The sequence below is a fragment of the Neolamprologus multifasciatus genome, chromosome 20, assembly GCF_963576455.1.
Source record: "Neolamprologus multifasciatus chromosome 20, fNeoMul1.2, whole genome shotgun sequence".
Classification (NCBI taxonomy): Eukaryota; Metazoa; Chordata; class Actinopteri; order Cichliformes; family Cichlidae; genus Neolamprologus; species Neolamprologus multifasciatus.
The window spans coordinates 4,670,406-4,697,324 of NC_140458.1; the positions used below are offsets into that span (position 1 = coordinate 4,670,406).

A 26,919-nucleotide genomic window follows, 5' to 3' on the forward strand; every position below is an offset into this window, starting at 1 on the left:
GTTTGGTTATGATTTATTTTACATACAAGGCAGTAGTTACAAGCTCAATCAAATGTTTCAGACTTGCTTGGCTTAAGGCCCTTTCACATAGGATGCTGCATGCTCAGCGCTGCGCTCTGGAATGACTGAGGAGTACTTGTGCATTTAACTGGGTTGAACTTTGACTGCTGTGCCCTGTGACGTACCATCGCACAACCAATAGAAGCAAAGCCTACAGCTGCGTCAAGTTCAACCAAATGATGAAGGAATTGTACCTATCTGATGTGAACTTTTTGACACATTGACACATTTACGTGCATATATAGGGCTTTTGAGTAAGTCATCCCTTTCAATGGTTCTGGGTAGCTCAGGAGAAAAGCAGTGTTGTGGAAACAACACACTCTTCACTAGTCGGGATGGTTGTAAAGCTTTCTTCTTTATAACATTTGAACATAATACAACACAAACTTTCATAATCAGAGATACATGTTTTGAAATGACAAGAAGCAGGCGCATCTAATATATGTGAAGTGGCCGCAATAGGATTCAAGAAATTTGATGATGCCGCCGCTGAAGAGTACATCAAGATGCATGTGCACCTCAAGCATGCACTTAAATAAATAAAGGTAGAGTATTCCCTCAGGGCTGATAAGCACATCCTACAGTACTTTGAACCATAATTGTGTTCATTGAGTAGTGCAGAGCAGCCTGTAGCAGTTTTAAGTTTTAGCATCTCTACAATGTCTCTACATCTCAACTGGTGCCATAATGCAGTTTCAAGTTCTCTGTTCAAATGGCAACTCTCACTCTGCACGTGTCTCACACTTACACACACGCACACTTTTCCACAATCAGTTACATTTTCCCCTTCATAGGCCACTTTAACACTTTGTGCTCTGGTGTCTTCCTTTATTACCAGTGGTGTTGAACTCTCTCTGGCTTGGTTTAAGGACCTATTAAGGCCAGAGGAAGTGTATTAGGTTTTGTATATAGATGCATTTGATACCACTACACAGCATTGTTGATGACAACCAGGATCCCTGTTTATTAGTAGTATTATCATTTTTAATAAAGGTTTAAATGAGGGTATTAAATTGTAATTTATTTGCGAAACAATGTGTATAACTGTTAACCATGATCCAGAGGGTGGAGGACATGTTTATTGTACCAGTTAATTTTGCTGTAGCTTTTTTGTTTCAACAGCTAGTTTGAAATGGAAATGCATTACACCTTCGTGTGCATCTCTGTCATCTGCTGCTGAGACAGTCAAATTAAGTTATTGGAATATAATCTAGTAACATTTCAGCACAGCTAAAGTATATACCAATGCTACAGTTAAACTATTTACTAGTTAACACCCTTGTTTTCTTAACTAATATTTACTTAGTCGCATTCAGGTATGTCAATGTGTAATTCAATATTAAGTTTATTTTTATTATAATAACAAATTCCTAAATTGCAGTTGGCGGATGATGTGAACGCTCCTAAAAAGGTACATAAAGGCTGCGTGTCCCAGATACTGGCTGTGCAGCTTTGCTGGATCGTTCTAACAAGGTAACGCTTAACTTCTTTGTTCGTATCACAGCATAAACAGAAGAAATCATTTTCTACTATAATTTGTGTATAATAGTACAAGATGTTGTGTATAAATCTGTCAGTTTTCTGTATCTTTCATTGTGACTCCTGCATGTCCTTTCTCACTACATCCATAAACCTCCCAGGGCCTCTGTGTCTTTCCTCCTGCCACAATATCCGACCCCCAGTCTAACCCTCATCGCTCTTCTCTGCATGTCCAGACTCTCTCAACCGCTCCCCTTTTACTTGATCCATTAGCTAAACCTGTACTGCCTCTCTAATGTAGTTATTAGCCACTCAAGTCGCTTATTTATGTCTGTCACCTCCACCTCCGCATTGTCTCTTTTAACATGACAAACTGTGAGTTGTTGATTAGGGTTTGTGTCATTTTCTCTGCAATTGAACTATTTGCTTTGTATACGTCTGCTACATTGGTACTCAAAATGGGCTCCCTGTGCTATCGTAATGTATTCGGTATTCGGGTATCCTCACTGATTTCTAGAATCGATTCAATTCCGATTCACAAGGTCCCGAATCGATTCAATCCACGATTCGATTTAATTCGATTTAATTCGATTTGATTTGAATCTGGGAAATTTTGACAGTCAGAAATATTATAATTCAGATCAGTACATTTACATATTGTTGTATCAATAAAAAGGAAGCTGACACACACAGTAAACAGATTTTAAGACGGGAAACTGTTCTTGGAGAGAGAGAGAGAGAGAGAGCTGTGCATCGTGGTGGAAGCAAAACAGTAAAAGTAACAGTGAATTCATGACGATGTTTATGTGAAGCTTAGTTTGGATCTTCTTTTGCTGCTGGCTCAGTCAGTATTGTTTGGAGAGAGATAAAACTAACAGCTTTGGAATCAGCGCATAAAGGGCGTGAACACAAAGCGCGGACCCGTCGACAGATCAGAATCAGCGAGCTGTCGGCTTTCAGGCCCAACCGTGTCCGTGCCGTCGGGTGAGAAAGGCGACATCTCACTGATTCTGATCCGCGGGTCGCGGTGTGTGTTTAAGTCTATGTGCAGAATTCGTGTTCCTGCTCTCATTTACTGTCTTAGCTGTTTGGTGGTTGTTGAAATTTTGTGAGATTTCACCAGAGATTCTGGCATTTCGGGCAAAATAAATTTATATTAAAAAAATCGATTCAGGATTTTAATGAATCGATTTTACGTTATCCAAGCCAGAATCGATTTTAATCGATAAATCGATTATAAAAACCCACGCCTACTAACAGGTCTGAAACTGACAATGTAAAAATGGAAAGCATCGAAGGCGTTTGGAAAGGGAGGGGGGATGAGTGTGTATCAGTGTGTGTCTATGTGGGTGTGTAGAGACTGTCTTTCACCCAGCCAGGCTAAGTAAACAATCTTCCAGCCTACCCAGGTGACATGTGTGCGTGCGTGTGTGTGTTTATCCTGTGTTCAGCTGAGAGAAAGCGTCACCACACCCAGTTAAGCAAAGGTCCACAGTCTTCAGTGGACCCAGGAGGCCTTGAAGGAGGGACAAAGAGTTCTGACAACAGTCCTGTTTTCATAGGAGAATTTTTGTTGTTCCAGTCAGCTTCCACCTTGGCGGGCCTTTAGCTGACGCCAGTGGGATCGCCGCATTAGTGATCATGGTAGTTGTTTTGGTTAGTGCGAACAAACTGCATCCAGTTTTACAGTTTTGTCTAATGTCCGTCACTGGTCACCAGGTGTCAATTCCCGTTCTTCTTCTCCAAGATCTTATCCATATTGCATTCAATAAACACAGTCTGAGTACTCACAGCTAGGGATGGGTACCGGTATCCGATGCCATAATGGCGCCGGTTCTGACATAAACGGTAATAACCAGACCGAAAAGCAGCGCACATTTCAGTGCTTTATTTCGGTTCTTTTTTTTTCCTGAGATGTCACACACTTCAGATTCTAGCTAATCATTTTACGTTTCCAAGGATAGTAGGCGGGCCCAGGTGCGTATGTTCTTTTAGAGCAGAGTTACAGATTAAAAATGCCCAAGGCCAAGCAGTCAAAAGTCTGGCTGTACTTCACAGCTGCATGTACTGCATGTACTTCACAGATGCAAACTCAGCGGCCTGCAACAAGTGCTTTAATGTGATACTGTGCAAAGGAGGTAACACCTCGAATCCGATAAAACACCTGGCGACGCATAGCGGGTATAATTTAAAGCCGAGAAATGCACCATACCTACTACAGGTGTGGTGCCTTTTATCGGACCCGGAGTTAGCAACATCCCCCAAGAACCCGCAGAGGAGAGTCCTGGCCCCTAGCCCTGCCAGTGTAGCAGAAATGATGATGATGATGATGGCAGCAGCAGCCGTTCTTCTCTGCGTGAGTAGCTTAATGTTGTTCGTGTGTAATTTACGTTGAGTAGGCTAACCACGTTATTACATTAATGCATGTAAGGTGAACTATTTACTAGTTAACACCCTTGTTTTCTTAACTAATATTTACTTAGTTGCATCCGGGTATGTCACTGTGTAATTCAATATTGAGTTTCTTTTTATTATAATAACAAATTCCTAACTTGCAGTTGGCAGATGATGTGAACACTCCTGAACGGTACATAGACGCTGCGTGTCCCAGATACTGGCTGCGCAGCTTTGCTGGATCGTTCTAATAAGGTAACGCTTAACTTCTTTGTTCGTATCACAGCATAAACAGAAGAAATCATTTTCTACTATAATTTGTGTATAATTGTAGAAGATGTTGTGTATAAATGCAATAATTATAGTGCGTGAATTTAAAAATATAGTCGAAACTGCATTTTGTGTGTCACAAAACTGAACATTGAATCATATTCCTAAATAATATTTACATTTAAAACTATTAATCTAATTTTACTTAAAAATTCTCAAAACTGTTACTGTTGTAAATTAGCTATGTGATTATTAGCAAATGAGGTTTATTTGTAAAGTTTGTGTCAGGATTTAGTGTTCATCAGAAACAGCAGCTACATTATTTATATTTTGCTTCTCTTATTAATATCTGTAGCAAACAGTAAAAAAAGAATCATATTATTGGTCTGATAAAACAATTATTTTAGATTATAAGATTAGTTCAACTACAGGCATGGGTTAAAAACATGAAACTGACCGTGGATGCCCTAACTTTGGCTTCCAGTGAGAAATATGTAGAGCTGACTTCTTTTGTATACACATTACTGCTAAAATAAAAAACTTTGTGTCTTGGAGTGATGTTGAAAAACAAGTTGATACATCTGTTAAAAGCATGAAATTGTTTTTGGAAAACCTACCTGAAGTGCTTTCAAGTTCATCCAAAATACAACAACAACAACAACAATCTTTATTTATAGAGCACATTTAAAAACCAGCCAAAGTGCTTTACATAAGAAACAGTGAAGTAACACGAGTATTATAAGGCCTTAGCAAAGTATCAAATATACTCATAGGTCAATGCCACTAATACACAGGGGTAATATAAAATGCATATCAAAATAAAAACATAATAAAAGCACAAGCCATAAAAAAATATGTATAAGAAAAAATAGAGTAAGTCTAAAAGTCAGGAGCGAGCATTAATTCAATTGAATTCAATTTTATTTATATAGCGCCAAATCACAACAAAAGTCGCCTCAAGGCGCTTCATAGATACATTAACAAGCAGAAAAGGCGAGATTAAACAAATAGGTTTTTAACCGTGATTTAAAAGATTGGATGGAATCAGATGCCCGGATCACAATCGGAAGGTTATTCCACAACTCTGGTGCAGCCAGGGCAAACGCCCGGTCACCTCTAGACTTCAGCCGAGATCTAGGCTGCACCAAGAGTAACCGAGTAGATGATCTTAATGCTCTGGCAGGAACATACGATTTAAGGAGTTCCTTAAGGTAGCTCGGTGCTGTGTTGTTGGTCATTTTAAACGTAAGCAGCAGTATTTTAAAAATACCACGAGAGTACTAACAGCAACCTATACGTTTTTGCCAGTGTAAGTTTTCAGTCATCTAAGCCACAGAAATCTAAGGAACTTGGAAAGAAAAACGACGAGTTTTTTCTCGACTCAAACAAATCCAGTCGCTTTTCTTTCCAAGCACCTTAGATTATTCCTTTTCCTTCATGTTTTTATAGTTTTTGTTTTTTATGGTTCATATTTTAGTATGGTTACATGTAATCTTTCAATTATTACTTTTTTAAAAAATATTTGTGACGTCTGATAAAGCAAATATTTTCATTTTTGCATTGTGTTTTTGTCTTGCATGCACATAATATTTCTTAGCCAAGCAGTAGAAATACACAGGTTCCCTGTTTTATCTGCTCAGCTCTTCACTAACGTCATGCTCTCTGGACTCAGCAGGACGTTCCGTGAGTACAACAGACTGATTATTTAAATATAAGAGCTTTTCATAAAGTCAGAGGGAAAGATTAAGTGTCACTCTTCTTAAGCTTTTTATCTTTAAGAGGTACTTGAGATGAGGTGCTTTCTAATCTTCCCTTATAAAAGACTTCAAACTTTTCAAATGTAATTAATGGGTTATTAATTATTTACAAGTTACTTGTAACAACTTTTAGGTTGGATTTAAATCATTCAAATTCAATAATAATATTTTTTTCTTTTCTGATTTTCAGTTCTGGGAGTAACATGTTTACTCATGAGTTCAGGTAAATACATGTTTCAGTCACTTTTATCCTAATGTGCCGGTTTTTAACTTTATATTGCCACCTTGATCCGTTCTAATAGATTTGCTGAACTTATGCTTTCACTCTGATTACATGGGACCTTTTATTTACATCCTGTCTGTTAATTTTAAACCATGTAATAAACTCTGAGTTTAAACACAAGCATAAAGCTGTTACGTGAAATTGCGCAGGAAGCTGCCTGTGTTAACTGTGACTATCACCAATAAACGAGGGCGTGTTTCCTGAATCAACAGCAGGCCTTACCTCTGTCGCTGGATTCTGATACCAAGTACTTATACTGATAACTACTTGCAGCTGATGGATCCTGTCCTGATTTAAGACGTGAATCTGTCATCAGATTCACGTCTTAAATGTTTTTTAATGACAACCAAATGATGTGATTGGGTGTCAACTTGTATTCTGTGAAATGTGCCATCAAATAACTGACAGTAAATGACAGTTAACACAAGATGGTCATTATGCTCATGTCATGTTACGCTGTGTGGCAGGCAGGATGTAGGACCCAAATGCATGACTCGCAGACACGAAAGGATGAACTGAAGACGGCAGATATATTGCACTGTTGCAAAAACATACTAGAAACCAAAAACCAAAAGCGCTTTTCTACTGTAAAGCACTTTGGGTTTTCAGTTACTATATATAACATTTATTTACTATTGTGTAAGTAAATAGGTGGATTGTTTATTTGGATATTTATTTGCTTAAAAAAAGGCAGGAACTACTAAACTATTAAATTGTGACTATAAAATTAGCAATACAGCACTTATTAATACAGCAAAGACTCATTATTTTAAATTTCAGGCTATACCGGAGCTCAGACCACCGTGTCCCTACAAAGAAAGCCCCCCTGTGACAGCCAGATCTGCCGCTTGAGCCACGGTAAGAAAAGCATACTCTGTATATGAAAGATGTACAGACCTCCTGGGTTAGTAAAGTGGAGCTAATATGGAAGTGCCTTAAGCGAGCAAAAGAAGTCCATGTTGCTTGGGGAGGAGTCTAAGCAGAGATGCTCAGACGTTGGGTCAAAATTTGTGCTCGTAAGTTCAAACACACACACACAGCCAGGAAAGTTGAGTGCAGAGTTTTACAAACACAAATCTTTTTTACACACAAATTCTCATCTATAGATACACAAACATAAAACTTTTCACATATTTTGGTTCGCAAGGTTACAAAACCCAGTTCACAAGTACACACACCCTTCTCCCCTTTTCCCTCACTTGGAAACAAGACCCAGAGTTACTTAAACTCCTCCTACTGGGGGTAACCTGTCCCATTGAACCAATCAGTCAAAAAGGCAACGCCCTTAATAATGGAAACTTTATGCTTTCATTAAGCGTTTAAACTGGTCTGTTAAAAAAAAAAGAGTTAACCTCACACATATAATTGTTTTAAAAAATTGTTATTAAAAAAAACAGTAATAGAGACCAAAACAGTTTTGCTTCTTCTGCCATGTAAAGGTGGACCTTTTATTATGGCAGTGACTCACTGCGGGAGCCTCCGGTGGATGTTCAATGAACTGCAGGTTTTAGGATTTTAGCACTGGCTTCAACTTTTAAGGTTAAACTTTCTTTTTTTGTTTTGTTTTGTTCATCACCTCTATCCAAATAACAAAAAATAATAAATTTAATCTACTAATAAATACTGATTCGATATCAAAGACAGATGTTAGTCTGTGCCATTGAGCTCCACTGTTAGCACTGAACTCTTAAAATCACATTTTTAAGTGTTATGTCACTTCTTTTGTGTCAGAGAAATTCAAAAAATTGCTGAAAATTAAACAATTTATGTCTCTTCTTTTAGTCCACAGTGTAACATGCGAAGGATCTCAGGCAAACCTGCAGTGTGGTGAGGGTTATTTTTTGTTGCTTTGTCTTTTTATTTTTGAATTAATTTGTTTGAAATGCAAACATGGTTATAGTTTAATGTCTCCCTCAGGTGAAGGGCAGGTTTTAGTCATCCACGGAGCTAATTATGGACGCCGTGACAAAACCACATGCTCTGCTGGACGTCCGGCCTTTCAGCTCCAGGTTGTCCAGTGCTCAAGTCAGACGAGCACCAATGTTGTAGCTGAAAGGTACAGATTGGCTGTCTTTGTTTAGTTTTACTTTTTTTTCCAGATTACACAATGTGCAGTGTGTTAAACATCTGCTGACTCACTTTTTATCTGCATTCAAAGCTGTAATGGGAAAAACAGCTGTACTATCTCAGCAAGCAACTCTGTATTTGGAGACCCCTGTTTTGGCACCTACAAGTACCTGGAGGTGGATTATACTTGTCAGTGTAAGTACCTCAAACAGTAATGCACATACAACTCCAAAAAAATGCTAGCAAACAATATATTCACAAGAACCATCCTCGTTAATTTCATCCAGTGGAGTCAAACCTCTGTACCTTAAACAGTAACGTACACATGCTAGCGACCAAAGGACCATTCTTTTTGATTTCACTTAGTGCATAAATACACATTTGGATTTCATTTTTGGATTTCAAGATTGTGCTCCAGAATCAAACTCAACTTTATTCCACTTTTAAAAGCTAAAAGGTGAACAATCAAAAATTTAAAAATGTGAGGTGGAAAACACAAAATCAAATCCAAACCAAGAAGGAAAACGTTGCAAAACTTACAAATTAAATCTGTGATCATGAAATAATATTTAGTGTGAGAATAAAGAAATTATTTTACTGCTACAATGTAGCCTTCATCATTAATATTGCATTAAAATGTTTATTAAAGCTACTGGCATCATATTAACCTTTTTATTACAGGTGCAGCTATAATCATTGTATACACACATTTTATGTTGCGCTCATTAAAAGAGTTGATGCTCGGTCTATTTAAGGTCTTAAGCTTCGGTGGGCGCGATGTCCCAGCCGATCTATTATGTAAGTGACTTGGACCAATGGAAGGTTAAAACAGCATTCACGCTTACAGACATATATGATTTAAACATAGGCCAGGCCGAAGGCCAGGAATTCATTTAGCTTCTGACTGCATTTGAGCTTGCCTAGTAACAAGTGACAGAAGAAGAGTCAAGAAAGTGTAAAGCCCCCAGGGACTATTCAGAGAATGAGTTTAATTACCATGTATGGAAGAATGATTAGAAAGAGAAACGTCTCTGTCTATTTTAGCTATTTTTCTCCACATTAATTTTTAAAGTTTGTGATTTAATGAATGTGATTTACGCTTTTCTCTCAGTCCAGACTGTAACATGTGAAGGATCTGAGGCAGAGCTTCAGTGTGGTGAGGTTTTCTTTTTTGCAACTTATTGAACTCATTTCATTGAAATGCAAACTTGTTTTTAGTTTAACGCTGTGATCTCGTCCTCAGGGAAAGGGCAGATTTTAGTCATTCACAGAGCTGATTATGGACGCCATGACCAAACCACGTGCTCTGACTTACAACCTCGCTGTAGGCTCAGAAATGTCCTCTGCTCAAGTCAAGCGAGCAATGAAGTAGTAGCTGCAAGGTACAGATGGTTACTGTCTTTTTTCACCTTTTAATTTTCTCCCAGATATGCAGTATGTTAAACATCTGCTGACTCACTTTTTATCTGCATTCAAAGCTGTAATGGGAAAAACAACTGTACTATCTCAGCGAGCAACTCTGTGTTTGGAAACCCCTGTTTTGGCACCTCCAAGTACCTGGAGGTGGATTATACTTGTCAGTGTAAGTACCTTATTACAGAGGAAAAAAAATATAATTAAATCATACTACGTTTTATATATATTATTCAAAGACAGATTGCAGGATGCAGAAAAGATGAAACAGAAGGAAAAGGTTGCAAAAGAGTTCACGTTACGAATTAAATCATGAACTAATAATCAGTCTGCACATGAATTATTACACTTTCTAATGTGTTTTGTGTTTTTCTCTCAGTCCAGGGTGCAACATGTGAAGGATCTCAGGCAAACCTTCAGTGTGGTGAGGTTTTCTTTTTTGTAACTTTGTTGAATTTCATTTATTGAAATGTAAACATGGTTATTGTTTAATGCTGTGATCTCTTCCTCAGAAAAAGGACAGGTTTTAGTTATCCACGGAGCTGATTATGGACGCCGTGACAAAACCACATGCTCTGCTGGACGTCCGGCCTCTCAGCTCCAGGTTGTCCAGTGCTCAAGTCAGACGAGCACCAAGGTTGTAGCTGAAAGGTACAAATTGACTGTCTTTGTTTAGTTTTACTTTTTTTTTCTTTTACCAGGCTACACAATGTGCAGTGTGTAAAACCCTTTGCTGACTCACTTTCTATCTGCATTCAAAGTTGTAATGGGAAAAACAGCTGTACTATCTCAGCGAGCAACTCTGTATTTGGAGACCCCTGTGTTGGAACCTACAAGTACCTGGAGGTGGTTTATACTTGTCAGTGTAAGTACCTTAAACCAGGGGTGTCCAGCTCCAAACCTCAAGGGCCGGTGTCCTGCAGGTTTTGGACATCACCCATCTAAACTTTAAAAGTTTAAAGGTGAAAGAACAAGAAACAAAAAATGTGGAAATGCAAAAAAAAAAAAAAAAATGGCAATAAAAATATGGCATTGGACAGAAAAATAGATTTTAAACATGGATTCAAAGACTCAAATACAGATTACAGGACATGAAATAATTTTCAAAAAGATGAACTTCAATAGCTGATTTGAAGATTCACAAAAAAGTCGGGGCTTTTGTGCCTTTAGTGGATAGAGACGGTGTTGATTGATAGATGTGAAAGCAGGATGAGAAAGAGGAGAAGAGATGCAAACCTGGGCCTACTGCTCTCCAGCCATACGGCATACGGTTGTCTGCTCACCCACTGAGCTAAACCGGCACAAGGGTTTTTTTTTTTTAAATTAGATGTTTTAATATGCAAACAGAGGGTTAAGTGGGAATTAGACACCCCTGAGCAACAAGACATGGGTGCATGTAATTAACACAGCTGAGGACAACCAAACAGTAGCATATCAAAACCCAAATAAAGACATAACTAAAAAAGGCAATGAGCAACCAGTACTAAATCAAGGAGACATTGAAACATGAAAATAAATACTGAAAATGGACTTGAATGGAGAAATTAATGAAGAACAGAGTAAGGGGAGGTTATAAGAGTGTGGAAAAAAAGCAGAGAGGAAGGCAGCAAAACTTGAACTTCAAGATATTAAAGAAAAGTTTATTTTAAAGTAGAGATGTACCGATCCGATATGATGTATCGGTATCGGTATCCGATATGACGTATCGGTATCGGTATCCGATATTACGTATCGATATCGGTATCCGATATTAAGTATCGGTATCCGATATTACGTATCGGTATCGGTATCCGATGTTACGTATCGGTATCGGTCCGATACTGACGTAAATTACTGGATAGGATATCGGAGAAAGATAAAAAAGGTAATCCGATCCATTAAATATCAAAAAAGCACCTCACAAAACTTAAGACACGGCGTAACTCTTTTTATTCTTGTTTTCTTTAAAAAACGAACAAACATCAATATAATGTGGAGCATTCGCAGCTAGGACTTAATCCGAAACATCTGTTTATTGTGTTGGCTTAAATACACCTTTGTTTTTAAGGAGGTTCTCCAAAATAAACTAGTTTTCTCTTTATTTTTGTAGGGTCTTTAAGGGTATAAAATGCCTTGAAGTGACTGCTGATTTGGCAATATTTAAATAAAACTGAAATTAATATTAAAAAGGTAAAAAATGAACAAAAAGGAAACAGGGGAACATGTGAGATGCAAAACATAAAATGACAGCAAAAATTAAAATGGACAGAGGAAAACAAAAATAATAAAATCATACTACGTTTTATATATATTATTCAAAGACAGATTGCAGAATGCAGAAAAGATGAAACAGAAGGAAAAGGTTGCAAAAGAGTTCAAGTTGCGAATTAAATCATGAACTAATAATCAGTCTGCACATGAATTATTACACTTTCTAATGTGTTTTGTGTTTTTCTCTCAGCCCCGAGTGTAACATGTGAAGGATCTCAGGCAAACCTTCAGTGTGGTGAGGTCTTCTTTTTTGTAACTTTGTTGAATTTCATTTATTGAAATGTAAACATGGTTATTGTTTAATGCTGTGATCTCTTCCTCAGAAAAAGGACAGGTTTTAGTTATCCACGGAGCTAATTATGGACGCCGTGACAAAACCACATGCTCTGCTGGACGTCCGGCCTCTCAGCTCGAAGTTTTCCAGTGCTCAATTGAGACGAGCACCAAGGTTGTAGCTGAAAGGTACAGATTGACTGTCTTTGTTTAGTTTTACTTTTTTTTCCCTTTTTACCAGGCTACACAATGTGCAGTGTGTAAAACCCTTTGCTGACTCACTTTCTATCTGCATTCAAAGTTGTAATGGGAAAAACAGCTGTACTATCTCAGCGAGCAACTCTGTATTTGGAGACCCCTGTGGTGGCACCTACAAGTACCTGGAGGTGGATTATACTTGTCAGTGTAAGTACCTTAAACCCGGGGTGTCCAGCTCCAAACCTCAAGGGCCGGTGTCCTGCAGGTTTTGGACATCACCCATCTAAACTTTAAAAGTTTAAAGATGAACAAACAAGAAATAAAAAAAAATTGAAAATGCAAAAAAAAAAGGCAATAAAAATATGGCATTGGACAGAAAAATAGATTTTAAACATGGATTCAAAGACTCAAATACAGATTACAGGACATGAAATAATTTTAAAAAAGATGAACTTCAATAGCTGATTTGAAGATTCACAAAAAAGTCGGGGGGGGGGGGGGGGTTACTTTTAGTGGATAGAGACGGTGTTGATAGACGTGAAAGCAGGATGAGAAAGAGGAGAAGAGATGCAAACCTGGGCCTACTGCTCTCCAGCCATACGGCATACGGTTGCCTGCTCACCCACTGAGCTAAACCGGCACAAGGTTTTTTAATTAGTTGTTTTAATATGCAAACAGAGGGTTAAGTGGGAATTAGACACCCCTGAGCAACAAGACATGGGTGCATGTAATTAACACAGCTGAGGACAACCAAACAGTAGCATATCAAAACCCAAATAAAGACATAACTAAAAAAGGCAATGAGCAACCAGTACTAAATCAAGGAGACATTGAAACATGAAAATAAATACTGAAAATGGACTTGAATGGAGAAATTAATGGAGAACAGAGTAAGGGGAGGTTATAAGAGTGTGAAAAAAAAGCAGAGAGGAAGGCAGCAAAACTTGAACTTCAAGATATTAAAGAAAGGTTTACTTTAAAGTAGAGATGGACCGATCCGATTTTACATATCGGTATCGGTATTCGATATTATGTATCGTATCGGTATGCAATATTACGTATCGTATCGGTTTCCGATATTACGTATCGGTATCGGTATCCGATATTATGTATCGTATCGGTATCCGATATTGCGTATCGGTATCGGTTTCCGATATTACGTATCGGTATCGGTATCCGATATTATGTATCGTATCGGTATCCAATATTACGTATCGTATCGGTTTCCGATATCACGTATCGGTATCGGTCCGAAACTGACGTAAATTACTGGATCGGATATTGGAGAGAAATAAAAAAGGTAATCCGATCCATTAAATATCAAAAAGCACCTCACAAAACTTGCGACACGGCGTAACTCGGCCCATAACCGTAGTACGTCGGAGCAGTGTGCTCACGTGATAGAGCGGCTGTGTGTATTTGTAGCCTCGCTACCAAACCAGCATTTTATCTCCGAGGAAGTGATCCCAGAGAGAAGTAAAGCAAGTGTGTAATTTCATCTCTGAATGTTTGTAAAGCATTCCCGCGTTACGCTTAACAACCGATATATGGAGCGAGTGCCTCTCTCTCTCCCTCCCTCTCCTGTTGCTACTTCAATCATGAAACTGATTAATGATCAGCTGATCGCCTTTTCTGTCGCGAGTTAAACCTCTGTGACTGAGGCTTAATAATGGACATTTAGCCACTGAATCATGACATTTTACAGAACATCCTCTTTTTATTCTGGTTTTCTTTAAAAAACGAACAAACATCAATATAATGTGAAGCATTCGCAGCTAGGACTTAATCCGAAACATCTGTTTATTGTGTTGGCTTAAATACACCTTTGTTTTTAAGGAGGTTCTCCAAAATAAACTAGTTTTCTCTTTATTTTTGTAGGCCCTTTAACGGTATAAAATGCCTTGACGTTACTGCTGATTTGGCAATATTTAAATAAAACTGAAATTAATTTTAAAAAGGTAAAAAATGAACAAAAGGAAACAGGGGAACATGTGAGATGCAAAACATAAAATGACAGCAAAAATTAAAATGGACAGAGGAAAACAAAAATAATAAAATCATACTACGTTTTATATATATTATTCAAAGACAGATTGCAGGATGCAGAAAAGATGAAACAGAAGGAAAAGGTTGCAAAAGAGTTCAAGTTGCGAATTAAATCATGAACTAATAATCAGTCTGCACATGAATTATTACACTTTCTAATGTGTTTTGTGTTTTTCTCTCAGCCGCGAGTGCAACATGTGAAGGATCTCAGGCAAACCTTCAGTGTGGTGAGGTTTTCTTTTTTGTAACTTTGTTGAATTTCATTTATTGAAATGTAAACATGGTTATTGTTTAATGCTGTGATCTCTTCCTCAGAAAAAGGACAGGTTTTAGTTATCCACGGAGCTGATTATGGACGCCGTGACAAAACCACATGCTCTGCTGGACGTCCGGCCTCTCAGCTCCAGGTTGTCCAGTGCTCAAGTCAGACGAGCACCAAGGTTGTAGCTGAAAGGTACAGATTGGCTGTCTTTGTTTAGTTTTACTTTTGTTTTTTCTTTTACCAGGCTACACAATGTGCAGTGTGTAAAACCCTTTGCTGACTCACTTTCTATCTGCATTCAAAGTTGTAATGGGAAAAACAGCTGTACTGTCTCAGCGAGCAACTCTGTATTTGGAGACCCCTGTTTTGGCACCTACAAGTACCTGGAGGTGGATTATACTTGTCAGTGTAAGTACCTTAAACCAGGGGTGTCCAGCTCCAAACCTCAAGGGCCGGTGTCCTGCAGGTTTTGGACATCACCCAGGGTCAACACACCCAGTGTAAGTGCCTTAAACAGTAATGCACATACAACTCCAAAAAACATTCTGCTAGCGTCCAAAGCAGTCTCAGGGACCATCCTCGTTGATTTCACTGAGTGGGGTCAAACCTCTGTGTCTGAGGCTTTATAATGGACATTCAGATCATGATAACCAATAGGACAGATTCTTTCTTATACTATTTTACTTTTTTACAAAGAGATTTTGGAGAATTCGCAGATAGTACTTCTTGTTCAAAATATCAGTGTATTGTGTTGATAAGCTGAAGTTGAACTTCAGGCTTAGTTACCCTTTGTATACCAAGGTTTTGCTGTAAAATCAAACTAAACTTTATCTGAACTTTAAAAGTTTAAAGATGAACAAACAAGAAACAAAAAATGTGGAAATGCAAAAAAACAAAAGGCAATAAAAATATGGCATTGGACAGAAAAATAGATTTTAAACATGGATTCAAAGACTCAAATACCAATTACTAGACATGAAATAATTTTAAAAAAGATGAACTTCAATAGCTGATTTGAAGATTCACAAAAAAGTCGGGTTTTTTTTGCCTTCAGTGGATAGAGACGGTGTTGATAGATGTGAAAGCAGGATGAGAAAGAGAAGAAGAGATGCAAACCTGGGCCTACTGCTCTCCAGCCATACGGCATACGGTTGCCTGCTCACCCACTGAGCTAAACCGGCACAAGGGTTTTTTTTAATTAGTTGTTTTAATATGCAAACAGAGGGTTAAGTGGGAATTAGACACCCCTGAGCAACAAGACATGGGTGCATGTAATTAACACAGCTGAGGACAACCAAACAGTAGCATATCAAAACCCAAATAAAGACATAACTAAAAAAGGCAATGAGCAACCAGTACTAAATCAAGGAGACATTGAAACATGAAAATAAATACTGAAAATGGACTTGAATGGAGAAATTAATGGAGAACAGCGTAAGGGGAGGTTATAAGAGTGTGGGAAAAAAGCAGAGAGGAAGGCAGCAAAACTTGAACTTCAAGATATTAAAGAAAAGTTTACTTTAAAGTAAAGATGGACCGATTCGATATTACGTATCGGTATCCGATATTATGTATCGGTATCCGATATTACGTATCGGTATCCGATATCGCGTATCGGTATCCGATATTATGTATCGGTATCGGTATCCGATATTACATATCGGTATCGGTATACGATATTACGTATCGTATCGGTATCTGATATCACATATCAGTATCGGTCCGAAACTGACGTAAATTACTGAATCGGATATTGGAGAGAAATAAAAAAGGTAATCCGATCCATTAAATATCAAAAAAGCACCTCACAAAACTTGCGACACGGCGTAACTCGGCCCATAACCGTAGCACGTCGGAGCAGTGTGCCTCACGTGATAGAGCGGCTGTGTGTATTTGTAGCCTCGCTACCAAACCAGCATTTTATCTCCGAGGAAGTGATCCCAGAGAGAAGTAAAGCAAGTGTGTAAGTTCATCTCTGAATGTTTGTAAAGCATTCCCGCGTTACGCTTAACAACCGATATATGGAGCGAGTGCCTCTCTCTCTCCCTCCCTCTCCTGTTGCTGCTTCAATCGTGAAACTGATTAATGATCAGCTGATCGCCTTTTCTGTTGCGAGTTAAACCTCTGTGACTGAGGCTTAATAATGGACATTTAGCCACTGAATCATGACATTTTACAGAACATCCTCTTTTTATTCTCGTTTTCTTTAAAAAACGAACAAACATCAATATAATGTGGAGCATTCGCAGCTAGGACTTAATCCGAAACATCTGTTTATTGTGTTGGCTTAAATACACCTTTGTTTTTAAGGAGGTTCTCCAAAATAAACTAGTTTTCTCTTTATTTTTGTAGGGTCTTTAAGGGTATAAAATGCCTTGACGTTACTGCTGATTTGGCAATAATTAAATAAAACTGAAATTAATTTTAAAAAGGTAAAAAATGAACAAAAAGGAAACAGGGGAACATGTGAGATGCAAAACATAAAATGACAGCAAAAATTAAAATGGACAGAGGAAAACAAAAATAATAAAATCATACTACGTTTTATATATATTATTCAAAGACAGATTGCAGGATGCAAAAAAGATGAAACAGAAGGAAAAGGTTGCAAAAGAGTTCAAGTTGCGAATTAAATCATGAACTAATAATCAGTCTGCACATGAATTATTACACTTTCTAATGTGTTTTGTGTTTTTCTCTCAGCCGCGAGTGCAACATGTGAAGGATCTCAGGCAAACCTTCAGTGTGGTGAGGTTTTCTTTTTTGTAACTTTGTTGAATTTCATTTATTGAAATGTAAACATGGTTATTGTTTAATGCTGTGATCTCTTCCTCAGAAAAAGGACAGGTTTTAGTTATCCACGGAGCTGATTATGGACGCCGTGACAAAACCACATGCTCTGCTGGACGTCCGGCCTCTCAGCTCCAGGTTGTCCAGTGCTCAAGTCAGACGAGCACCAAGGTTGTAGCTGAAAGGTACAGATTGACTGTCTTTGTTTAGTTTTACTTTTTTTTTTTTCTTTTACCAGGCTACACAATGTGCAGTGTGTAAAACCCTTTGCTGACTCACTTTCTATCTGCATTCAAAGTTGTAATGGGAAAAACAGCTGTACTATCTCAGCGAGCAACTCTGTATTTGGAGACCCCTGTGTTGGCACCTACAAGTACCTGGAGGTGGATTATACTTGTCAGTGTAAGTACCTTAAACCAGGGGTGTCCAGCTCCAAACCTCAAGGGCCGGTGTCCTGCAGGTTTTGGACATCGCTCATCTAAACTTTAAAGTTTAAAGATGAACAAACAAGAAACAAAAAAATGTGGAAATGCCTTTAGTGGATAGAGACGGTGTTGATAGACGTGAAAGCAGGATGAGAAAGAGGAGAAGAGATGCAAACCTGGGCCTACTGCTCTCCAGCCATACGGCATACGGTTGCTTGCTCACCCACTGAGCTAAACCGGCACAAGGTTTTTTAATTAGTTGTTTTAATATGCAAACAGAGGGTTAAGTGGGAATTAGACACCCCTGAGCAACAAGTATGAGGTGCCGTAAGGGACATTATTCACACACACTACTGAAATTTTAGCTCTCACACACACTACTGAAATTTTAGTTCTCACACACACTACTGGAACGCTCTCACACACACTACTGAAATTTTAGCTCTCACACACACTACTGAAACACTCTCACACACACTACTGAAATGCTCTCACACACACTACTGAAATTGTAGCTCTCACACACACAACTGAAACGCTCTCACACACACTACTGAAATGCTCTCACACACACAACTGAAACGCTCTCACACACACTACTGAAATGCTCTCACACACACAACTGAAACGCTCTCACACACACTACTGAAACGCTCTCACACACACAACTGAAACGCATTTCCGCTGAACAGGAAGTTGTTTCCTGACAAGGAAACTGATGGAAAAAGTGGTATATTTCAAAACACTACAAGGATGTCTACTCAGCAACCTGCTAGTACAGCAGTTCCCAACCTTTTTTGTGCCACGTAAACAATATATAAAAAAAAAAAAAAAAGATAAATACCATGAAAACCATAAATTTTAAACTCAAGCCTCAACTCTTGCGACCCGGTACCAAACGACTCACAGACCGGTACTGGTCCAGGACCTGGGGGTTGGGGACGGCTGTGCTTGTAGCCTAAGTGAAGCAGCCGCATTACTTAACAATATTTTAGCTTCCTTGAATCAAGGAATGGATTCAAGGTGCAATAGGGAATTTGGCAATTATGTCCTGTTTCCCCAAAGCTTTTTATATTGGCAACTCAGTTGTTAACACTATTAATCAAAAATTCTAACGACATACAAGGAATATCAATTTTTAATAAAGACTTCAAAATAAGTCAATTCACAGATGATACATCTATGTTTTTGAAAGATAAATACATGGTAGAGAAAACTAAAGCTTCTCGTTTATCTCTCAGTATCAAAAAATGTGAGCTTCTCCCGATTCATACAAGCTCAATAGCTTTGGTTAGAGTTGAATCTAAAGTTAAATATATAGGGCTGATAATATCTAAAAAACCCAATTAGCAGAAAAGACACCAATATTTCTAACTGTATCATCGAGATAAAGAAATCACTTAGCCACTGGTTAAGCAGAGACCTCGCTTTTTTTGGCAGAAACATCCTATCTAAAGCTGAAGGCATCTCCAAATTGATTTATCCTTGTCACTCTCTATATATCTCCTCTAAAAGCATTAATAAGGCTAACACAGTTATTTTCGAATTTTTGTGGAGGAATAAAACCCATTACATAGAAAGATATCAGCTTGTGAAGGAATACAATAAAGGTGGTATCAAAACTCCAGAATTAGAATTTATGGATGGCACCCTTAGAATTAAATGGTTAAAATCTTGTCTGTCACAGCCAGACTCTACTTAGCTCCACATCCTATGATCCTTGTTTAATAAAATAGTATACAGGATTAGACTTTATTTGAAATGTGATTTTGCGGTAAATAAAATCCCCATAAAGATATCAAACTTTCCAAAACAGACTGTGCATTTTTGGGAAAATGAGATTTACCCACAACTTCTCCCCATAATTCAACCTTATGGAATAATAGGGTAATAACACTTAATCAAAAAATCAATTTTCAAGAGTGACTGGTTTGAACAAAAAGATTATATTCATAACAGATTTGTTGGATGATAACGGTGTAATTCTAAGTTACCCAGACTTTTCAGAAAAATATTGTCTAAACTGTTCTCAAAGAGAATATAACAAATTTTGTGAACTGGTCCCACTGCCTCTGCTTCATTTGATTAAAATTTTTATGATATACAATAATTTCTCATCAGTGCTCCCAAATTTATTGCTAGGGCAATGTCAGCTGTTTGATAAAAATGCAATAAGAAATTTGTTAGTAGTTTCTTCAAAGACAAAAATATTTCATAGTTACAACAGAATGGTTACATTGCATGGTTCTAATTTAGTTATTTCATATACACTGGATAAAGCATACTAAAAATTTATGAAATAGCCTATTCTACCTAAAGTTAAAGAAACACACTTTAAAAAAAATTAATCCTGTGGCAGAATTTCTAAAAAAAAAGGAGATTTGGCTTTGAGGTGGATCAGTGTTCTTTTTGTACTGATGAAAATGAAACCCTAGAACATCTTTTTTTTTCTATGCCCTATCACACAATGTATTTGGTGCAACTTAAAAAATTGGATTTTCCTAAATATTAATGATGTGCCACTATTTGAATTACATCATAATTTTTTTTATATGGATCATCTGTCTCAGACATTATTAACATCATCATACGTTTGAGTAAATATCATATCCATTGTGTTAAATGGAGGAACGCTAAGCCTTCTCTCCCTGGTTTTATTGATGATTTTAAGATATTTTTTTCTTTGCTAAAAAAGACAAAAAGCACATATGCCAAAAAAAAAACAAAAAAAAACAGGATAATGCCCATCTCCTGCTATTCTAAATTTTGACTTATGCTGAGGCTAATATATTTTTAAGTAATGCAGCTGTCTCACTAAGACTAAGCTGTCTAACTTATCGTTCCATGATTCGATTCAATTCGATTCGATTCAATTCAATTCAATTTGATTCTGGGAAATTTTGACAGTCAGCAATATTATAATTCAGATCAGTACATTTACATATTTTTGTATCTAAAAAAAGGAAGCTGACACACGCAAGACTTTATCAAAGGTGTAAGCGTCACAGCAGATGCCTTTGTGTAAAAGTAGCTGAAGATAAAACACAGAAAAACATGAAGGTGATTTTTCCTGGCCTGGGATTTTATAAAAAATATAATAGTACATCAAAAACGAAAGAAAACCATTAATCAACATATGAACGTTACCTCTGACGTTCCAGCGGTTTTATTAGAGACACAGCTAAGCGTTTTGCATTTTGCATAATTTTTAAATGTTTAAATTTGTTCAGTATTGAACGGCAGAAATAAGATTTTCTTTTCGGAAGTATGTAAAACGAAAAAAAAAACCAGCGGCCGACAGCGCTGTAAACAACAGTAGACTTGTGCATAACAAGCAAGCGAATAATGCAGAAAACAGATTTTTAGACGGGAAACAGTTCTTGAAGTACAGAGAGAGAGAGAAAGAGAGAGAGAGAGCTGTGCATGACGTGTGATTTTATCGTGGTGGAAGCAAAACAGTAAACGTCAGAGGGAATTCATGACAATGTTTATGTGAAGCGCAGTTTGGATCTTCTTTTGCTGCTGGTTCAGTCAATATTGTTTGGAGAGAGATCAAACTAACAGCTTTAGAATCTGTGCAAAAACGGCGTGAAAACAAAGCGCGGACCGCCGACAGATCAGAATCAGCCAGCTGTTGGCTTTCAGCCCCGACCGTGTCCGTGCCGTAGGGTGAGAAAGGCGACATCCCATTGATTCTGATCCGCGGGTCCGCGCTGTGTGTTTACGTCTTTGTGCAGAATCCGTGTTCCTGCTCTAATTTACTGTTTTAGCTGTTTGGTGGTTGTTGAAATTTTGTGCGGTTTCACCTGAGATTCTGGCATTTCGGGCAAAATTAATTTATATTAAAAAATCGATTCAGGATTTTAATGAATCGATTTCACGTTATCCAAGCCAGAATCGATTTTAATTGATAAATCGATTATAAAAACCCACCCCTAACTAGCAGGTTGCTGAGTAGACATCTGTGTAGTGGTTTGTTTGAAATCTACCACTTTTTCCTTCAGTTCCTTTGTCAAGAATTAACTTCCTGTTCAACTGAAATGCCTTCCTGTTTAACTGAAATGCCTTCCTGTTCAACTGAAACGCCTTCCTGATCAACTGAAATGCCTTCCTGTTCAACTGAAACGCCTTGGTTTTTCAGTAGTGTGTGTGAGAGCGTTTCAGTAGTGTGTGTGAGAGCGTTTCAGTTGTGTGTGTGAGAGCTAAAATTTCAGTAGTGTGTGTGAGAGCGTTTCAGTAGTGTGTGTGAGAGCGTTTCAGTTGTGTGTGTGAGAGCGTTTCAGTAGTGTGCGTGAGAGTGTTTCAGTAGTGTGTGTGAGAGTGTTTCAGTAGTGTGCGTGAGAGTGTTTCAGTAGTGTGTGTGAGAGCGTTTCAGTAGTGTGTGTGAGAGCGTTTCAGTTGTGTGTGTGAGAGCTAAAATTTCAGTAGTGTGTGTGAGAGCGTTTCAGTAGTGTGTGTGAGAGCATTTCAGTTGTGTGTGTGAGAGCTAAAATTTCAGTAGTGTGTGTGAGAGCGTTTCAGTAGTGTGTGTGAGAGCATTTCAGTTGTGTGTGTGAGATCGTTTCAGTAGTATGTGTGAGAGCGTTTCAGTTGTGTGTGTGAGAGCGTTTCAGTAGTGTGTGTGAGAGCGTTTCAGTTGTGTGTGTGAGAGCGTTTCAGTAGTGTGCGTGAGAGTGTTTCAGTAGTGTGTGTGAGAGCTAAAATTTCAGTAGTGTGTGTGAGAGCGTTTCAGTAATAATGTCCCCTACGGCACCTCATAAACAAGACATGGGTGCATGTAATTAACACAGCTGAGGACAACCAAACAGTAGCATATCAAAACCCAAATAAAGACATAACTAAAAAAGGCAATGAGCAACCAGTACTAAATCAAGGAGACATTGAAACATGAAAATAAATACTGAAAATGGACTTGAATGGAGAAATTAATGGAGAACAGAGTAAGGGGAGGTTATAAGAGTGTGGAAAAAAAGCAGAGAGGAAGGCAGCAAAACTTGAACTTCAAGATATTAAAGAAAAGTTTACTTTAAAGTAGAGATGGACCGATCCGATATTACGTATCGGTATAGGATATTACGTATCGGTATCGGATATTACGTATCGGTATCTGATATTATGTATCGTATCGGTATCCGATATTACGTATGTATCGGTTTCCGATATTACGTATCGGTATCGGTATCCGAATCCGATATTATGTATCATATCGGTATCCGATATTGCATATCGGTATCGGTTTCCGATATTACGTATCGATATCGGTATCCGATATTATGTATCGTATCGGTATCCGATATTACGTATCGTATCGGTTTCCGATATTACATATCGATATCGGTATCCGATATTACGTATCGTTATCCGATATTACGTATCGGTATCCGATATTACGTATCGGTATCGGATATTACATATCGGTATCCGATATTACATATCAGTATCGGTCCGAAACTGACGTAAATTACTGGATCGGATATCGGAGAGAAATAAAAAAGGTAATCCGATCCATTAAATATCAAAAAAGCACCTCACAAAACTTGCGACACGGCGTAACTCGGCCCATAACCGTAGCACGTCGGAGCAGTGTGCCCCACGTGATAGAGCGGCTGTGTGTATTTGTAGCCTCGCTACTAAAACCAGCATTTTATCTCCGAGGAAGTGATCCCAGAGAGAAGTAAAGCAAGTGTGTAAGTTCATCTCTGAATGTTTGTAAAGCATTCCCGCGTTAAGCTTAACAACCGATATATGGAGCGAGTGCCTCTCTCTCTCCCTCCCTCTCCTGTTGCTACTTCAATCATGAAACTGATTAATGATCAGCTGATCGCCTTTTCTGTCGCGAGTTAAACCTCTGTGACTGAGGCTTAATAATGGACATTTAGCCACTGAATCATGACATTTTACACAACATCCTCTTTTTATTCTCGTTTTCTTTAAAAAACGAACAAACATCAATATAATGTGGAGCATTCGCAGCTAGGACTTAATCCGAAACATCTGTTTATTGTGTTGGCTTAAATACACCTTTGTTTTTAAGGAGGTTCTCCAAAATAAACTAGTTTTCTCTTTATTTTTGTAGGGTCTTTAAGGGTATAAAATGCCTTGAAGTGACTGCTGATTTGGCAATATTTAAATAAAACTGAAATTAATATTAAAAAGGTAAAAAATGAACAAAAAGGAAACAGGGGAACATGTGAGATGCAAAACATAAAATGACAGCAAAAATTTAAATGGACAGAGGAAAACAAAAATAATAAAATCATACTACGTTTTATATATATTATTCAAAGACAGATTGCAGGATGCAGAAAAGATGAAACAGAAGGAAAAGGTTGCAAAAGAGTTCACGTTGCGAATTAAATCATGAACTAATAATCAGTCTGCACATGAATTATTACACTTTCTAATGTGTTTTGTGTTTTTCTCTCAGCCGCGAGTGCAACATGTGAAGGATCTCAGGCAAACCTTCAGTGTGGTGAGGTTTTCTTTTTTGTAACTTTGTTGAATTTCATTTATTGAAATGTAAACATGGTTATTGTTTAATGCTATGATCTCTTCCTCAGAAAAAGGACAGGTTTTAGTTATCCACGGAGCTGATTATGGACGCCGTGACAAAACCACATGCTCTGCTGGACGTCCGGCCTCTCAGCTCCAGGTTGTCCAGTGCTCAAGTCAGACGAGCACCAAGGTTGTAGCTGAAAGGTACAGATTGGCTGTCTTTGTTTAGTTTTACTTTTTTTTTTTCTTTTACCAGGCTACACAATGTGCAGTGTGTAAAACCCTTTGCTGACTCACTTTCTATCTGTATTCAAAGTTGTAATGGGAAAAACAGCTGTACTGTCTCAGCGAGCAACTCTGTATTTGGAGACCCCTGTTTTGGCACCTACAAGTACCTGGAGGTGGATTATACTTGTCAGTGTAAGTACCTTAAACCAGGGGTGTCCAGCTCCAAACCTAAAGGGCCGGTGTCCTGCAGGTTTTGGACATCACTCATCTAAACTTTTAAAGTTTAAAGATGAACAAACAAGAAACAAAAAAATGTGGGAATGCCTTGAGTGGATAGAGACGGTGTTGATAGACGTGAAAGCAGGATGAGAAAGAGAAGAAGAGATGCAAACCTGGGCCTACTGCTCTCCAGCCATACGGCATACGGTTGGCTGCTCACCCACTGAGCTAAACCGGCACAAGGTTTTTTTTTATTAGTTGTTTTAATATGCAAACAGAGGGTTAAGTGGGAATTAGACACCCCTGAGCAACATGACATGGGTGCATGTAATTAACACAGCTGAGGACAACCAAACAGTAGCATATCAAAACCCAAATAAAGACATAACTAAAAAAGGCAATGAGCAACCAGTACTAAATCAAGGAGACATTGAAACATGAAAATAAATACTGAAAATGGACTTGAATGGAGAAATTAATGGAGAACAGAGTAAGGGGAGGTTATAAGAGTGTGGAAAAAAAGCAGAGAGGAAGGCAGCAAAACTTGAACTTCAAGATATTAAAGAAAAGTTTACTTTAAAGTAGAGATGGACCGATCCGATGTTATGTATCGGTATTCCGATATTACGTATCGGTATCTGATATTACGTATCGGTATCGGTATCCGATATCATGAATCGGTATCCGATATTACGTATCGGTATCGGTATCCGATATCACGTATCGGTAACGGTCCGATACTGACGTAAATTACTGGATCGGATATTGGAGAGAAATAAAAAAGGTAATCCGATCCATTAAATATCAAAAAGCACCTCATAAACTTGCTACACGGCGTAACTCGGCCCATAACCGTAGCACGTCGGAGCAGTGTGCCTCACGTGATAGAGCGGCTGTGTGTATTTGTAGCCTCGCTACCAAAGCAGCATTTTATCTCCGAGGAAGTGATCCCAGAGAGAAGTAAAGCAAGTGTGTAAGTTCATCTCTGAATGTTCGTAAAGCATTCCCGCGTTAAGCTTAACAACCGATATATGGAGCGAGTGCCTCTCTCCCTCCCTCCCTCTCCTGTTGCTACTTCAATCGTGAAACTGATTAATGATCAGCTGATCGCCTTTTCTGTCGCGAGTTAAACCTCTGTGACTGAGGCTTAATAATGGACATTTAGCCACTGAATCATGACATTTTACAGAACATCCTCTTTTTATTCTCGTTTTCTTTAAAAAACGAACAAACATCAATATAATGTGGAGCATTCGCAGCTAGGACTTAATCCAAAACATCTGTTTATTGTGTTGGCTTAAATACACCTTTGTTTTTAAGGAGGTTCTCCAAAATAAACTAGTTTTCTCTTTATTTTTGTAGGGTCTTTAAGGGTATAAAATGCCTTGAAATGACTGCTGATTTGGCAATATTTAAATAAAACTGAAATTAATATTAAAAAGGTAAAAAATGAACAAAAAGGAAACAGGGGAACATGTGAGATGCAAAACATAAAATGACAGCAAAAATTTAAATGGACAGAGGAAAACAAAAATAATAAAATCATACTACGTTTTATATATATTATTCAAAGACAGATTGCAGGATGCAGAAAAGATGAAACAGAAGGAAAAGGTTGCAAAAGAGTTCAAGTTGCGAATTAAATCATGAGCTAATAATCAGTCTGCACATGAATTATTACACTTTCTAATGTGTTTTGTGTTTTTCTCTCAGCCGCGAGTGCAACATGTGAAGGATCTCAGGCAAACCTTCAGTGTGGTGAGGTTTTCTTTTTTGTAACTTTGTTGAATTTCATTTATTGAAATGTAAACATGGTTATTGTTTAATGCTATGATCTCTTCCTCAGAAAAAGGACAGGTTTTAGTTATCCACGGAGCTGATTATGGACGCCGTGACAAAACCACATGCTCTGCTGGACGTCCGGCCTCTCAGCTCCAGGTTGTCCAGTGCTCAAGTCAGACGAGCACCAAGGTTGTAGCTGAAAGGTACAGATTGACTGTCTTTGTTTAG

At 38.1% G+C, this 26,919-nt stretch overlaps 1 protein-coding gene across 17 annotated transcripts in view; it reads left to right on the plus strand.

Moving 5' to 3' along the window:
• The first annotated feature begins 1,460 nt into the window (after positions 1-1,460).
• The window catches only part of LOC146494162 (uncharacterized), a 68,935-nt gene continuing 43,476 nt past the window's right edge, over positions 1,461-26,919 (plus strand). For 11 of the 17 annotated variants that reach the window (XM_085145943.1, XM_085145945.1, XM_085145946.1 and 8 more), the window contains exons 1-27: positions 4,092-4,188; positions 5,801-5,886; positions 6,151-6,183; positions 7,024-7,101; positions 8,026-8,070; positions 8,161-8,299; positions 8,402-8,505; positions 9,422-9,466; positions 9,554-9,692; positions 9,789-9,892; positions 10,103-10,147; positions 10,236-10,374; positions 10,485-10,588; positions 12,164-12,208; positions 12,297-12,435; positions 12,548-12,651; positions 14,673-14,717; positions 14,806-14,944; positions 15,057-15,160; positions 17,456-17,500; positions 17,589-17,727; positions 17,841-17,944; positions 24,395-24,439; positions 24,528-24,666; positions 24,779-24,882; positions 26,623-26,667; positions 26,756-26,894. In XM_085145943.1, the coding sequence (XP_085002069.1) occupies positions 5,859-5,886; positions 6,151-6,183; positions 7,024-7,101; positions 8,026-8,070; positions 8,161-8,299; positions 8,402-8,505; positions 9,422-9,466; positions 9,554-9,692; positions 9,789-9,892; positions 10,103-10,147; positions 10,236-10,374; positions 10,485-10,588; positions 12,164-12,208; positions 12,297-12,435; positions 12,548-12,651; positions 14,673-14,717; positions 14,806-14,944; positions 15,057-15,160; positions 17,456-17,500; positions 17,589-17,727; positions 17,841-17,944; positions 24,395-24,439; positions 24,528-24,666; positions 24,779-24,882; positions 26,623-26,667; positions 26,756-26,894 (2,339 nt within the window). In that variant the 5' untranslated portion in view covers positions 4,092-4,188; positions 5,801-5,858. Of the gene's footprint in view, positions 1,534-4,091; positions 4,189-5,800; positions 5,887-6,150; positions 6,184-7,023; positions 7,102-8,025; positions 8,071-8,160; positions 8,300-8,401; positions 8,506-9,421; positions 9,467-9,553; positions 9,693-9,788; positions 9,893-10,102; positions 10,148-10,235; positions 10,375-10,484; positions 10,589-12,163; positions 12,209-12,296; positions 12,436-12,547; positions 12,652-14,672; positions 14,718-14,805; positions 14,945-15,056; positions 15,161-17,455; positions 17,501-17,588; positions 17,728-17,840; positions 17,945-24,394; positions 24,440-24,527; positions 24,667-24,778; positions 24,883-26,622; positions 26,668-26,755; positions 26,895-26,919 lie in introns of those variants that run through there. The other 6 variants (XM_085145944.1, XM_085145950.1, XM_085145955.1 and 3 more) reach the window with 6 other exon arrangements.